Source organism: Anomaloglossus baeobatrachus, chromosome 10 (genome assembly GCF_048569485.1).
Source record: "Anomaloglossus baeobatrachus isolate aAnoBae1 chromosome 10, aAnoBae1.hap1, whole genome shotgun sequence".
Classification (NCBI taxonomy): domain Eukaryota; kingdom Metazoa; phylum Chordata; class Amphibia; order Anura; family Aromobatidae; genus Anomaloglossus; species Anomaloglossus baeobatrachus.
Window position 1 is genome coordinate 175,958,213 of NC_134362.1, and position 16,929 is coordinate 175,975,141.

Here is a 16,929-nt window from a genome sequence, read left to right on the forward strand (position 1 = left end):
ATTTTTGCGCAATTCATGGGCATATTATCAGAGAATAATAGAATTTCTTGAGTTAAGCTAGACTAATAACCCATTTTTTTTAATTATCAGGGCATATTAAATCACTTTTTAATATTTTCCTGTCTCTAGGGGAACAGATAATATTACTATTGCTATAATATTTAAATGGTAACTGCATTCTCAAGTAACTTTTCAGAATTAGCTGCCCTGAGTGTATGTACATGAAAAATAACACTATTTCTGGCCACTGTATGACTTCTATCTTGTGTTTTTCCCCTCTGTAGGTTTTATCTCTAATGTGCAGTTGACTCTGAGCTGGTGGAAGGAGGCTAGCTGCTATCATGTCTCATATGCACAGCACACAGATATGGATTCCTGCTCTTGTTTCCCTTTTTTAGCCCAGAGAGAAGAGCAGTAGCATGGAGGACATTGTACAGCAGCAATGCTTGGTGTCGATGTTAATCCAGTGAGTGACTGCCACAAGGTGCGCGCTAGACACCATCCAGTAGATGGAGAGGTAGTTAGGCAGGCCAAGATCATAAACCAGAAGGGCACAACAGTACACAGGGGGCAGACAGAGACAAGGTCAGGATACAAGCCAAAGGTCAGGGTTCCAAGACACAGAAAGCAAGCGAGGACGTGGTCAGGAGTAAGTCCGAGGTCAGAAGCCGGCAAGTAACAACAGAAACAGAGGAAGACAAGCAGAAACGAGTAAACAGCAGTCCAGAGTCAAGAGACCAAGATCTGAACACTGAGCACCATAGCACCAACAGCTCAACTGTAAACAGGAAGTACGACTGGCGGCATCCTAAGCTAACACGCTCCCTAATGAGGCAGAGCAATCATCGGGAACGAGCAGCATCTGCGAGAGCACCTCCCAGGACCAGGGTGAAACCCAGTGCGGTGAAACAACCAGCAGAGCAGTCATCCATCAGCAAAACACTCTGCACCATAGGCAACATATACCGACTCTGCAGGAGAGCATAGCAGAACAATACAGAATGTACTGCACATAGGAACCATGACATCCAGCACTCGGGTAAAAGGTAAAAGACTTGTTAGAAAGCTCAGCACGATCTCTCTGTGTCTCCATCTATTCGCTTTCTTACTCTGCTCTTCACTTCACCTCCTTCTACTGTCCATTGGGTATAACGAGCGGTGTGGCATGTCACAATAGTGAGCTGGCAATCCATCTAATCGGAGTTCGATGGATTTGAGTGGGTTGTTTCAGAATGGATGGTGATGTCACATGGAGTTTTGTTCAAAATTCAGATGCTGTTCACACTACAGATTCTGACACTTCACACTATGGTTTCTCTGGTGTTTCTGAGTTACATAGACAGGCTCAGGTGTTGACTAGCTGTGTGCTTATTAATGGTGAGGCAAGCAAGAGTCAACTTCTGCTAGCCTGCTGGTTACCTCTGGGATCATTTGTTGTTGGAAACCTATCACATTTACTTCCTGTCTTTTTTAAGATGGTGGAATCTGTCCTCCCATGCCGACTATAGTTTATTGATACCACACAGTTATTCAGCCATCATCTGCCTCTCACAGCCACAGGTGGATCTCTGCTGTTAAATGCTGCAGTCAGTTTCTCACGGTAGCAGTTACAGCACATGGCCCGGGGGACGCGGTCATGGGTAGCCAATGGATTGTAATGACAATCAGGAATCTACTGAAGACCAACATGCTTGTCATGGCGGTGCGACACTGAAGTCCAGCCTGTGGCTGCGCTTCATAGTAGACTGTGATTTTTGCTATATACTGTGACATTTCAATATATATAGTACAAGCAATTAACCGGATTCAAGTCCCCTAAAAGGACTAACAAATACAATAAAAACTAAGTTGTTTTTTTTTTTTTAAAGCTTAAATCACCCCCCCACTTTTGCCTATTAAAAAAAAAAAGTTATACATATCTGCTATTGTTCTGTCCATAGAAGTTTGATTTCTCAAAGTATAAAACTAACCTGATTGGTAAACGCCGTAAAGGACAAAGAATTGAAACCCCAGAATTGTGAGGTTTTGGCTGTCACATTCATGAGGTGCATTCAAACCCCCCAAATCGTATCAGCAAAAATGTCAGCTCAGAGTGAAAAAAATAAGCCCCCACACGGCTCCATCGACTGAAAAATGAAAACCTTACTGTTCACGGAAAACGTCAGCACAATCGAAGGGCTGAGATATCCAGCAAGTGAAATAAGTATTGAACACGTCACCAATTTTCTAAGTAAATATATTTCTAAGGGTACTATTGACATGAATTTTTCACCAGATGTCGGTAACAACCCATCCAATCCACACAGGCAAAGAAATCAAACCATAGATGTCCATAAATTTGGTGACGTGTAATTATGAGAAATGACAAAGGGAAGAAGTATTGAACACGCTTACTGAAATTTATTTAATACTTTGAAGAAAAGTCTTTGTTGGTGATGAAGCTTCCAGATGCCTAGAAACTAGTGACAAAAACTAAAGAATGTAGGTCTGGAACACCAATGGTGTGAACAAGGTGCAAGACTCAAAAAACATAACTATACAATAGGATAAAGAATTGCACACAAGTCACAATCTATTTAAGTATACATTGTGACTTGTGTGCAACTCTTTATCCTATTATATAGAAACTAGTGACATGCATTGCTCAGGTGGAATTTTGGCCCATTCTTCCACACACACGCTCTTCGCATCCTGAAGGTTCATACATTTGGTGACGTGTAATTATGACGAATTACACAGAGAAAAAGTACTGAACACATGAAGACAGAGAGGTACTAAATGCCATGGAAAGTCATGACACAATTTAAAATCTATCAGTAATTAAAAAGCAATCCTGCCGCTTAGTGAAAAATAATATCAGCTGGTTCAACTGAGGGTTTATAAAAAGGTGCCACACAAGAAACATCTCATGATGGGTAAAACCAATGAGCTGTCTCAAAACTTTTACAAACTTATTGTTGCAAAACATAGTGATAGCATTGGTTACAGAAGAACTTCTCATTTCAGTTATCGTATTAAATACTTTTTCCCTGTGTTATTTCTCATTATTACACATAATTTAATTTATGGACATCTATGGTTTGATTTCTTTGCCTGTTTCGGTTGTTCCCGACATTTGGTGAGAAATGAATGTCAACAGCACCATAAGAAATATATAATCTTCTCCCACAGCATCAATTCTCTAATAATCATTTATGTCCCAATTTTTTTAAACCAGACTGCAATAACTGTCATATATCAATGGAAAAAACATCAAGATTTACCTCCAAACCGGTGACGTTTCCTCCGAGTGCCTCAACAATTCCAGACAGTTCAAAACCAGGGACCAGTGGTGTTTTGGGGGGATTATCGATGTTTCCTTGCCGAACCATCAAATCAATGAAATTTAGGCCACTATAAATAAAAAAAAAAGGTAAAAAAAAATAATTTTATTGGACAAAAGAAGAGCAGAAAGACAACCTTTTTCTTTTTGCCCTATTAGAATACATGAACATGAAGTGGGTCCCATTATGCAACAAGGCTTCCACTGAATGAATACACGTGCCTAGGAGAAGTGGAGGGCTAATGTTAAAGGGAAGCTATCGGCAGGGTTTTATATATATATATACATATATATATATATATATATATATATATGTATATATATATATATATATCTCATAATTTTTATAAAAAAGATGTCATACTGGCCACTCAGACTGAAGAGTTTTCAGCAGGCTCATTATCACCAGAGGCAAAAGTACAAAGCTGATAACACAATCTATTAATCACAATAAGCGATGTCATACCGAACCCTGTTCCTCCTACGTTTACAATGATCTTTGCACACACACATTAGATGTTTCAATACAAAAAATAGAGTTCATTGTGGCTATTTTACTGTCACGCCAGAGCGTACACACACTCAGCGTGCAGTGGTGCAACACCAAAGTGACAACAGGTATGGTATAGCAAGAAGGCCATGGTGATAGAGACAGGAGTTAGGGGACACCCACTGCAACTCACCTGAGTCTGTACCCTAAGCTCCGTAATTTCCCTATAGGGGTTATTCCCCCCGGCGCAGTCATGTGCCTAGGCCCTCGCTTGCCCTGAACTCACCCCGGCTAGTGAGAAGGCTGGCACTAATACTAGTCTCACCAATTCAATAATATATTACAAGGTAAGGGAGATAGACAGAGAGAAAATATACACTAAAAGGAAAACACTACAAGGTCCTTCAATGCAGCTAAACACCACAGCTGCAATAGTCACCACTCCTCAGCTTCTTTCAGAGACAGGCTCCTTCTGAAATCATCAGCATAAGATTCTATAATTTCTAATGATAGCTTTCCTTTATGCAGTTTATGTCAAGCATGCACACAGTAATATCACACTGAATACATACATTAAAGATGTATCTTGTTTACAATGCTGGCCAGCTCACTGTGTGATTAAAAATGTAAGCGTGCCATGCTCAACTATGAAAATGGGAGATTCCAGAATTCTGGGGTCAATGGAGGTCCTTGATTGTCGGTTTACGTAAAAGGGCCATTAGGCAAGGTTCGTACTTCATGTATTTGGTGCCGATTCTTTGCACGAATTTTACGCATGGAAATGCACACCATTACACAGTACCAGCATAATGCATGAGTTTTAAGTTAGAATTTGGTGCAAAATGAAAGGAAAAGTTGGTTTTTGTTGATTATTTAAAATCCCCAGCATGTCAATTTCTGTTGCAAAAATGTACCTTTTGGATGCAGATTTTACCTATTGATATCAATGGGACCCTTAAATCTGCATGTTCAGCTAATGCCCTGGCTTTCCTTTGATAAGTTTTTTTGTTGTTGCCCTTCTTCAACAAACAAACTCACAAACAGTGAGTGCAGAAAATAAGATTTTAGATGTACACAAACAGTGGTGATTTCAGTTTTGAAATTTACGCATAAAATTACTTCCAAATACCCTTAAAGGGAATCTGTCAGCAGGTTTTTCCTATGCAAACTGAAGCCAGCATGTTGCAAAGGTTAAAACATTGAATTCAGGAATGCCTGTGTTGTCACAGTCCAATTTGTTAGTAATTTTGCTATTTTTGTTTAATCAGCAGGACCCTTATCATTGCTTGGACCTTTATATACCCTTGAACAGCAACCTGTATAAAAGCCACTAACTCCTCCTTCATATCCGAAAACATACCTTTTCTAAGTCTCCTGCACAATATTTATATCAGCACGATCTGATCCGATGAGCATTGCTGGTCTGTGTTCTGTGCCTCCTCTATCGGCAGAAACGCCATCTTCCTGCCTTGATTAATAAGATTGCTGTGAATCTTGCATATGCACAATTGAAGCGTTGTAACACTCACAGCCGGTGTAGAGGCATCAGAGTTAGTGGATCCATTTCCACAGGGGAGACACAGGCTTACCCTTTAGTGGAAGGGGCTTAACTAAGGAGAGGCGGACACCGGGTACCATTCCCAGGGCAGTGACCAGGACTGTGGCAGCTGACCACCAGGGCAGGTGACGAACACAGGTATAGACAGGTACAGGCGGGGTGACTGAGGCAGGCGGGATGGACAGAAATGGTGGGCATGGCAGGGATAGAAAGGTATGGGAAGGAAGGTACAGATAACAGGACCTAACAACTAGCTATCAGACTGGTATACTGACTAACTGAATGCGTTGCACAGGCACCTCCCCTAATGGGAGGGTGCCTTAAATACACAATGTCTCTTAGCCATAGGCTGAGAGGCATTTCCTAGAAATAGTGTGCCAGCCCTTTAAGATTAGGGTCGGTGTACACGTATGTCTTAGGTGCACTCTCAAAAATTCTGTGCGTCATGTACAGGGTTCGCGAGGGAAAGGAAGCAGCAGCACACGTGAATGGCTGGGGAAGTGCGGAGGAGGACGCGACCCGGTGTAACGCCCGTCCCTGCCAGGTCCTGAGGGGGGCGCTCTTCCTCTCACCTGCACCAGTCCAGTTCCAGTGTGGCTCCCACGCGTGCCCCCACTCCTAACCTCCAGCGGCAGCATCCTTCCCCTCACCTGCCCCGTGGCTCTGCTCCTGATTCAGGTCCTGCTGTGGTTCCCTCTCACTCCCGGGTCGTGCACTCTGCTCCAGAGTCTCCTGCGGCTTTTTCCTGCTTCCAGGCCACACAAAGATCTGCGGTAAGTGATCTTAGACTGTGCGCGAGGCCACGCCCACTTTCTTAAAGTGGTAGCGTCCCATTACCTGGAAGTGAGCTCAGAGGTCACCTGTTACCTAAAAGGTATTTAAGTTCGCCTTCCCTGACAGAAGGTGCCCGAGCAACACTGCTTACAGTGTGTTGCTAGTATCCAGGCCCCTGTGTGCTATTGTATTGTATCTTTGCACCTGCTACCCATTCCTAACCTTTGTCTCATCCTAGTGCCATACCTGCTGTGGATGCCACACCTGTGCCATACCCGTGCCATACCTGCTGTGGACATCACACCTGTGCCATACCCGTGCCATACCTGCTGTGGACATCACACCTGTGCCATACCTGCTGTGGACACCACACCTGTGCCATACCTGCTGTGGACACCACACCTGTGCCATACTCGTGCCATACCTGCTGTGGAGTCCCCACCTGTGCCATACCCATGCTATACCTGCTGTGGATGCCACACCAGTGCCATACCCGTGCCATGCCTGCTGTGGACACCACACCTGTGCCATACACGTGCCATACCTGCTGTGGATGCCACACCTGTGCCATACCCGTGCCATACCTGCTGTGGACGCCACACCTGTGCCATATCCGTGCCATACCTGCTGTGGACGCCACACCTGTGCCCCACCAGGGTCATACCTGCTGTGACAATGCATCAGTACCATCCCTATTGTGCCTCCTCAGGAAACACCGGAATCGGACGTCTAAGCGGCTGTACCTGACCTTAAAGAGACTATTGCTTCTGGTCCCTGGCAGTCATGCATTTAGGCCCTTTGGGAAAAGTACCACACAGTCCCTGTATAGGGGTTCGCTGCTGGTCGCTTCCTCAAGGGAGTCCGATGCACGGTCCAGTCGGTCCACCCCCGGAAGCTCGTCGCCCCTTGGTGAGCGTAACACACGACTAGAGCGGTGAATAAGTCGGCGTCTCTGCAGGGACGCTGACGCTACAAGCGCAGGGCTGCGCATTAGTAAGGGCAGAACAAAGTCCTGTAATGCGCATGCATTGGTGTCAACGTCACTTCCTGTTAATAGGCGCTGGCGCTTTCTAGGAATTTGCGGGGCAGAGCAAAGTGCGCCTGCGCAGAACTGTGCTCTAACCTCACAAACACAAGATTCAAAGTGATCTGTGGATGATGTAGGACAAGTGATCGACATCAATCAAGGCAGGAAGATGGCGATTCTTACGATGGAAATGCAGTTTTTCCGATCCAATCACGTAGAAGAAGAGGTCTGGTCCAATCAGATCTATGGCAGATGTGATTGATATAGTGTAATCACATAATTGGTGTGTACTGTAAATAGCAGATGCCTCTTACATCTCGCAGCTATGGGTATTTGTAGCATTAGCTAGTTTAGCTTTGATATAAAACCTACATATAACATATGTTCATGCTGAGAGCTAATCTGCATTAATAAAGTCACTCGAACCATGGCAACATGACTGCACTAGGTCTGTCTGCGCTAATCTTTTTGGAGTTATGTATATTAAAGTTGACAGCACCAGACGTGGAGACTCAAGGTATATGCCGATATAACAAGCATTGCCATCTCAACCTGTCATAATATGCATGTAGCACAGGCGATTAACACTTCTCCGGTGTAATGCAACAGCCAAGGAAGAGGCAGATTTCCTTTGGCTTATAAGGATTTATAGGCACAGATAGAACTGTATACTTTATACACTATATATATATATATTTTTTTTTTTTATTTTAAAAAAAAGCTGACCAGCACCACTAAACAGAACAAGGCAAGTGTGAACAGGTGCAAGCTGCTATGACTGCATAATACACAAATATAAGACTAGAGCAGCCAAGATAAATGTGAACATTGAACGTATGAAATTTGATTTGCATTACTGCTATATGGAATGTACTTTAAAAATGAAGGTACATAACACATAATATTGGACAATTCATAAGAGCCCGTCAGCCACGGCAAGGCGTCCTTCTTCAACAGGATCCTAACCTAATATTACTCTCCCGCGCTAAAAGCCTACAAATTTATGGATAGTTAGGATCCAGCGTTAATGAAGTACCTTCATTTTTAAAAGTATATTCCACATAGCAGTAATGAAACTAAAATTTTATTTGTGTATTATGCAGTCATAGCAGCTTGCACCTGTTCACACTTGCTATTCGAAGGTGCTGGCTAGCTTTGTGTATATGTATATATATATATATATATATATATATATATACACATATATATATATATATATATATATATATATATACACACATATATATATATATATATATATATATATATACACACATATATATATCTTGGTGCATCCAAAGTGCTGCACTTGGCGGGGATGTCAGCCCTCTGCACCGTCTGGTTTTTCTACGGTGGCCACTTCGTTCCATTCCATGCTACTGTCTACCGGAGGCTGTGTTCTCATAGCAGACTTCCTGCTTCTGCTCTAGGGGATTGCGTATGGCCATGCCTCCTTTCTTACAGGGCCAGTGTATCCTTAACACGGAAGTACCTCTTAGGTCATCTGAAAGGCTGTAGGTACTTAAGGCACCTCTACCCTATGGAAGGTGCCTGGGAAATGAGTCTAATATGTTGCCAGTTCCCAGGTACCCTAGTACTGTGATGCTGTTACATTGTGGTAGTTCCGCCGGTGACATATGTTTATATTTCAAAGTACTGCTGCTGATATCTATAACCTGGCAAAGCTGCTACAAGCAGCCACCTCGGCCGCTAACCACGATACCCGCTACTGTGAAGTATCCATACCAGCTGCTGCTGCCATCCAACCCGGACTGAACCTCAACACCTCCTGATGCTGTTACCTATTTCCAGAGACTGTCGCTCCCGCACCACTGGGGCTAGCCTTCACAGCATCAGTCTGCCTGAGTGGCACCCGGTCTCACACGTAACACCCTCATTATCAGAGGCTCTGGTGAAAACCATGTGTGGTTCTGCAGTCAAGCCCCTCTGGATTTTCTATGTGCTGTGGCTCAGTGGGTTCGCTAAAATCTCTGCTCGCCCGGTGAGCATAACAAAAGTACTCTCTCTCTAAATGGCATGACAACAATTAACATCCCCCTTGTCTATGTCTTTTAGTAATGTAAGCACAGATAGTGCTACCTACCTGTCTCTCTCTACAATTATGTAAGCACAGATAGTGCTACATCCCTATAAATGAAGCAGACACAGATAGTATTGCCATCTTGTATATCCCTCTGAATTTTGTAGGAGCAGATATTGCTATCTCCTAGTTTCTCCCTCTAACTCATATAGGCAGTGATAGTACTCTCTACTTGTCTCTCCCTTTGTGATGAAGCACAGGAAGTAGACAGTCAGAATGATGTATCACGCAGTCATTCATTGACAGTTTGGTGTAAAGGCTCTAGTCTCTTTGAGACAGAATATATTTTAGGCTACGTTCACATGTACTGTAGTCACGAATTCGTTGGGAAACCGATTTCTGCCAGATCTGATTTTTTAACATTGGAGACTATGGACAATGGATCCGTTAACAAATTGCTATTTAGCCATCCATTGTACTTGCATTTGCAATGGATTCACTGGTTCCCTAATGGATCCATTACAAATTAATGCTAAATAGCAATCCGTTAACATATACGTTGTCCATAGACTCCACATGATAAAAACGGATCTGGCCGACATCCGATATTTAACAAGGGACAAATAAAGTTGTGTTTGCAAACGGATCCCTAACGGATGACCACAGGACATATGAAGCCAGCATTACTCAGAAAAAAGGAACCCCTAAAATCCAAATCAGGGTGCTGGCAACGTCAGTGCCACATATGTGCTCCAACCATGTAGAGGAGTCAACAGATGTCACTTCCATGTAGATTGTTTATGGAGCGACATATAAATATGGGTGTCATTGGGGTGTAGTCATAGCCCACGTTGGGCGCCACAATGTTGTCCCCTTTTCCTAATTCAGAAAATGACAAGGTTTGGCACTAAGGCAGAGGAGAACCCAAGCATGATTGCTTCTCTTTGAGGATTGACTGCTGGAAAGTGTAAAGCTCCTGATATTACTAATGTCCTAGTTCTGCTCCAGTGCTTCAAATCAAGTATGTTCCCGGCAAGCGGCGGTGAATCAGCTGGGACCCGGCTCGCCCGTCCACACTGTTTAGTGTAGCTGAATGTGAGTCATCCTAAAACATAATTTACCCTATATATACACAGTGGCATTTCACTACCGACGTGGATCATGAGTCACACAAATCCTATCAGTTCGGTGCAGTCATAACTCGCGGCATCAATAAGAATACAACCGGAAACATACAGAAGATGAAAATATACGAGATGAACTAGCCCAAAATATAGTCCTCATGATGACTCATGAAGACAACCTCAGTCCATACACCCTAGACATCATAGAGGAGAGGATGAACATCTTGTTTGTGGAAGGCCAGGCTCAAACATCCAAAATCTGGTAAACCTTGGCATGAGCGCCTATGATTTTGTGGGAAACAACTCAACACCGAGTATCCAGTGATCCAGTGACATTATGCTTTACTATACTGTAGAAAGATGTTAACACCTATGGGCAATTTTTTGGCAACATTTTAGGAAAATATATGACTTATTGCACTAAAAAATGTTAAAAACAATAATAAACAGCATTTTTTATTTTGTAGCAATTTCATGAATTGCATGCACCATTCGTAAGAATTTAAAATTTACTATATTTTTTATATATATATATATATATATATATATATATATATATATATATATATACTGCTCAAAAGTTTGGGGTCACTTAGATATTTACTTATTTTTGAAAGAAAAGTACATTTTTTTTCCAATGAAGCTAACATTGAATTAAACAGAAATCCCCTCTATACATTGTTCATGTGGTAAATGACTATTTTAGCTGCAAACGTCTGGTTTTTAAGGCAATATCTACATAGGTGTATAGAGGCCCATTTCCAACAACCACCACTCCAGTGTTCTAATGGGACATTGTGTTTGCTGTTAGAAGGCTAATGGATGTTTAGAAATCCCTTGAAAACCCTTGTGCAGGTATGCTAGCACAGCTGGAAACAGTTTTGATGATTAGAGAAGCTATAAAACTGACCTTCCTTTGAGCTAGTTGAGAATCTGGAGAATTACATTTGTTGGTTCCATTAAACTCTCAAAATGGCCAGAAAAAGAGAACTTTCATATGAAACTCGACAGTCTATTCTTGTCCTTGGAAATTAAGGATATTTCATGAGAGAAACTGCCAAGAAACTGAAGATTTCCTACAATGGTGTGTGCTACTCGCTTCAGAGGAGAGCACAAACAGGCTCTAACCAGAGTAGAAAGAGAAGTGGGAGGCCGCGCTGCACAACTGAGCAACAAGACAAGTACATCAGAGCCTCCAGTTTGAGAAATCGGCACCTCACAGGTCCTCAACTGGCAGATTTATTAAATAGTACCCGCAAAACGCCAGTGTCAACATCTACAGTGAAGAGGTGACTCTGGGATGCTGGCCTTCAGGGCAGAGTGGCAAAGAAAAAGCCATATCTGAGGCTGGCTAATAAAAGGAAAAGATTAATATGGGCAAAAGAACACAGACATTGGACAGAGGAAGATTGGAAAAAAGTGTTATGGACAGACGCATCGACGTTTGAGGTGTTTGGATCACACAGAAGAACATTTGTGAGACGCAGAACAACTAAAAAGATGCTGGAAGAGTGCATGACGCCATCTGTCAAGCATGGTGGAGGTAATGTGATGGTCTGGGGTTGCTTTGGTGCTGGTAAAGTGGAAGATTTATACAATGTAAAAGGGATTTTGAATAAGGAAGGCTATCTCTCCATTCTGCAATGCCATGCCATACCCTGTGGACAGCGCTTGATTGGAGTCAATTTCATCCTACAACAGGACAATGACCCAAAGCACACCTCCAAATTATGCATGAACTATTTAGGGAAGAAGCTGGCAGCTGGTATGTATCTGTAATGGAGTGGCAGCCCAGTCACCAGATCTCAACCCTATTGAGCTGTTGTGGGAGCAGCTTGACCGTATTGTACCAAAAAGTGCCCATCAAGCCAATCCAACTTGTGAGGGGGGGAAGCACGGGATGAAATATCTCCAGATTACCTCCGCAAATTAACAGCTAGAATGCCAAAGGTCTGCAAAGCTGGAATTGCTGCAAAGGAACATTCTGTGCTGAAAGCAAAGTGTGAAGAGAAAATTATTATTTCAAGTAAAAATAATTATTTCTGTCACTGGATGATATTCTTATATATATATTGTGAGACTGTGACCGGGGTTATCTATGACGGCCGGTATGTCTCACCCCGGTTGTGCTCACTCCATGATAGAAAGCAACTCCACTCCGGGGTTAATGCTGTTTCCCTACAGGCTTCAGGAAGGGTTAAAAGGAAACAGGAACGAGGACAGGTGTGCCGGGTGTGAGGGAGTGATCACATCTCCCTGAGTTCTCTGCCGGAAAGGCCCATATGTACTATTGTGGACTTGTTCTTTGGATAATAAACCGTGTGCTGTGAACCTTGGTGCCTGGATCCCGTGTCTTTTGCAGCGCAGCCGACAACGCTACCTCACATATGGTGGAGAATCGGCGGGCATGACAGCCGGTGAGGTGTAGCATTCATCCCTGGTGACCCAGCTGCGCATGTCCTGGATTCGAGCGGCTATACTACAGCCCAAACCCGGCGACGCCATGGAGGACATACTAAAGCATTTGGCTCAGGCTAATGCACAGCAGCAACAGGCTAATGCACAGCAGCAACAGACCAATGCACACCTGCTCCAATCCTTGCAAGTGCAGGAAAAAAAATTCCAAGAACAGATGGATCAGGCCAATGCACGTCAGCAGCAAGCCTTGCAATTGCAGGAAAAAAGGCACCAAGAACAGATGGTTCTCCTGGCCAAGTCGATCCGTGCCGGACCGGCAGCAACAACCCAGGGACCGGGTGACGACGGCAGCGTCCGGAAAGCGGTGAGACAAGCGTTGCAAAAGATGACCCCGGGTGATGATGTGGAAGCGTTCCTGGCGGTGTTTGAGCGGGTGGCCGAGCGGGAAAAGCTGCCGACCCCGCAGTGGGCTGAGGTATTGTCACCCTATCTGACGGGGGAACCCCAAAAAGCGTACCTGGACCTCTGTACCGAGGACGCCATTGACTATGTGACCCTGAAAGCCGAAATACTGGCTCGGTTGGGGGTGAATACCTATGTACGGGCTCAGCGGGTAAATCAGTGGTTCTTTGAGGAAACCAAACCTGTACGCTCCCAGGCCTATGACTTGTTGCATCTCGTAAAAAAGTGGTTGCAGCCTGACACTCTGAGCCCGGCGCAAATGGTAGAAAGGGTAGTTGTTGACCGTTTTGTACGCACTTTACCCGTCACCATTCAACGGTGGGTTGGACAGGGCGACCCAAGTACCCTGGACCAATTAGTATGCCTGGTAGAGCGGCATGTGGCTACGCAGGACTTGATACGGGACACTGAGACTTTGCGTACCGCCCGTCGGTCCGGCCCCTCCAAGCCTAGGGCCAAGGACCCACCGCTGACACCGGTGCGGGAGTCCGCTACCGTCCCGTCTGAGGCTGCACCCTCCGTCCCTGAGGTCCGGAAAACTATGTACCCTAAACGACAACTTGTCAAGGGGGTGTCCTTCCCTATTAGATGTCGGCGGTGCCAGCGGGTGGGACATATGGAAGCCCAGTGTCCCCTCACCACGGAGCCCATGGATTCTGGGGTTACCCGACGGGGTTCAATGCATGCTCAGGTGGTGTGTACCGCTGACCTGGTCTACCCAGAGACTGAGCCCCACTTGTGCCAAATACAGGTGAATGGATGTCCGGTTACAGGCTTGTTGGATTCCGGAAGCTTAGTGACCCTTGTGCGATCAACCCTAAGGGCTAAAGTAAAGGCCACAGGACGTACCGTGGGGGTGGTTTGCATACATGGGGACCGCCGAGACTATCCCACGGGGATAGTCACCATCACAGCACCTTGCGGTCAGGTGCAACATGAGGTGGGACTTATTAATACTCTTCCCTATGATGTGATCCTAGGAAGGGATCTGCCCTATTTTTGGACTTTATGGAAGGGACCTCCTAAGTCCCCTCAGATATTGGTCAGTCCGGGACCTGAGCCCTACAATCCTGAAACCGGGACGCCTGCCGTAGGGGTCCCCATGATAGGGACAGGATGTGAACCTGATAGGTCGCCCCTAGAGGTATTGGCAGGAGAGGCTGAGACGGTCGAGCCCATCCCGGAGTTGGAGGCGTCCCCGGATACGTTTGGGACAGCCCAACTCCAGGACCCTACATTAATACATGCCCGGAGTCGAGTGACAGTAGTTGACGGGGTGGCACAGCTGCCTGGTGCCCAGGTAAGATACCCCCATTTCGCTCTTAAGCAGGATTTACTCTACCGGGTAGATGAAATTCGGGGCGTAGGGGTAGAGCAGTTGGTGGTACCCCAGCCGTATCGCCGGCGGGTCCTCGACTTGGCTCATAAACACCTGATGAGGTCACCTAGGGGTCAAGAAAACGCAGGAGCGAATATTACAAAGGTTCTATTGGCCCGGGGTCTTTGGGGAGGTAAAACGGTTCTGCGAAACCTGCCCGGAGTGTCAGCTTACCGCACCCCTGACCCACTTTCGCAGTCCGTTGGTACCGTTACCCATTATAGAAGTCCCTTTTGAACGGATAGGGATGGATCTGGTGGGGCCCCTCGTAAAGTCTGCTCGAGGGCACCAGCATATCCTAGTGATCGTTGACTATGCCACCCGGTATCCCGAGGCGATACCTCTCAGACATACTGCAGCAAAGCTTATAGCTCGGGAGTTGTTTGCTGTGTTCTGCCGGGTGGGGTTGCCCAAGGAGATCCTTACAGATCAGGGGACCCCATTCATGTCTAAAGTGACCAAAGAGCTATGCCGGCTACTCCAGATCAAGCAGTTGCGTACGTCTGTGTATCATCCTCAGACGGATGGTTTAGTGGAACGATTCAATAAAACCCTGAAAACCATGCTCAAAAGGGTGATTTCCAAAGACGGGAAAGACTGGGATATGATGCTTCCCTATTTGATGTTTGCCATACGAGAGGTGCCACAGGCATCCACGGGGTTTTCGCCTTTTGAGTTGTTATACGGGCGACATCCCCGGGGATTGTTGGACCTGGCAAAAGAAACCTGGGAGCAGGAGCCCACCCCCCATAAAAGTGTGATTGAACACATTTTGGGTATGCAGAACCGCATAAGCGCGGTCATGCCAATTGTGAAGGAGCATTTACAGGAGGCTCAGGCCGCGCAAAGCGGCCGCTACAATAGACAAGCCACCGTGCGGACCTTTAATCCCGGGGATCGGGTGTTGGTATTGATCCCCACGGCGGAGAGTAAATTCCTGGCTCAGTGGCACGGCCCCTACGAGATAAAGGAAAGAGTCGGGGTGGTTAACTATAAAGTATTGCAGCCCGGTAGGCGGAAACCTGAACAAATATACCATGTCAACTTATTAAAACCTTGGCAGGAACGGGAAAGCCTGATGGCTGTTTTCTCCCCATCTCCCTCCTCTTCGGGTCGTTCACATCCGGCTCCAGCGACCTCCGGAGAGGACGAACCGGAAGTAAGGATTGGAGAAGCCCTCACCAAGCAACAGAGGCGAGAGGCCAGACGGTTGGTTCAGCAGAACCCCGATGTCTTCTCTGAGCTGCCCGGTAGGACCAGTCTGATACGACATGATATTGTCACCGAGCCCCACCTGAAGGTACGCCTGAAGTCATACCGGGTACCGGAGGCTCGACGACAAGCCATATCGGAGGAAGTAAAGACAATGTTACGCCTGGGGGTCATTGAAAAATCCCGGAGTGAATGGGCTAGTCCGATTGTACTAATACCAAAACCCGATGGCTCCTTAAGGTTCTGCAATGACTTTAGGAGATTGAACGAAATATCCAAGTTCGATCTCTACCCCATGCCCCGGGTGGATGAGCTGATTGATAGGCTGGGACAGGCGCGATATTTTACCACGCTCGACCTGACCAAGGGGTACTGGCAGGTGCCACTGACGGAGTCCGCCAAGGAGAAAACCGCTTTTGTTACGCCGGAGGGTCTCTTCCACTATGTTGTCTTGCCTTTTGGGTTACATGGCGCTCCGGCCACGTTCCACAGGTTGATGGACTTAGTGCTGGAACCCCACCAGGCGTATGCATCAGCGTACCTGGATGACATCATTATTTACAGCTCCGATTGGCAGACCCACTTGGAACAGGTACAAGCGGTGGTGGACGCGCTTCGAACAGCCGGATTGACAGCCAATCCCAAGAAATGTGCATTGGGACTCACGGAAGCCCGCTACTTGGGCTACGTGATAGGCCAAGGAGTGATTAAGCCCCAAATTAACAAGGTTGAGGCGATCCAGAAGTGGCCTAGACCCCTGACCACGAAGCAGGTTAGGGCCTTCCTGGGTATCGTGGAGTACTACAGGAGGTTTGTAAAAGATTTTGCGGGACTATCAGCCCCCTTGACGGACCTTCTCAAAGGCAAGAAGTCCGTCATGGTGCGCTGGACTCCGCAGGCCGAGGACTCCTTCCGGGCCCTGAAGGAGGTCCTGTGCGGACAGCCCGTTCTGGTCAACCCTGATTTCCGGAAGGAGTTCATAGTACAGACTGACGCCTCGGAGGTCGGCCTGGGGGCAGTGCTGTCTCAGGTGGTTCAGGGGGAGGAACACCCCGTCACCTTCTTGAGTAGGAAGCTCACCCCTCCCGAGCGGAATTATAGCGTAGTGGAGAAGGAGTGCCTG

General features: G+C 45.9%; 1 protein-coding gene across 1 annotated transcript in view; it reads right to left on the minus strand.

Moving 5' to 3' along the window:
* VAT1L (vesicle amine transport 1 like) overlaps positions 1–16,929 on the minus strand; it is a 103,304-nt gene that overhangs the window by 70,007 nt on the left and 16,368 nt on the right. Inside the window, exon 2 of the mRNA XM_075325856.1 lies at positions 3,264–3,393. Coding sequence (XP_075181971.1) covers positions 3,264–3,393 — 130 coding nt within the window. The remainder of the gene's footprint in view (positions 1–3,263; positions 3,394–16,929) is intronic.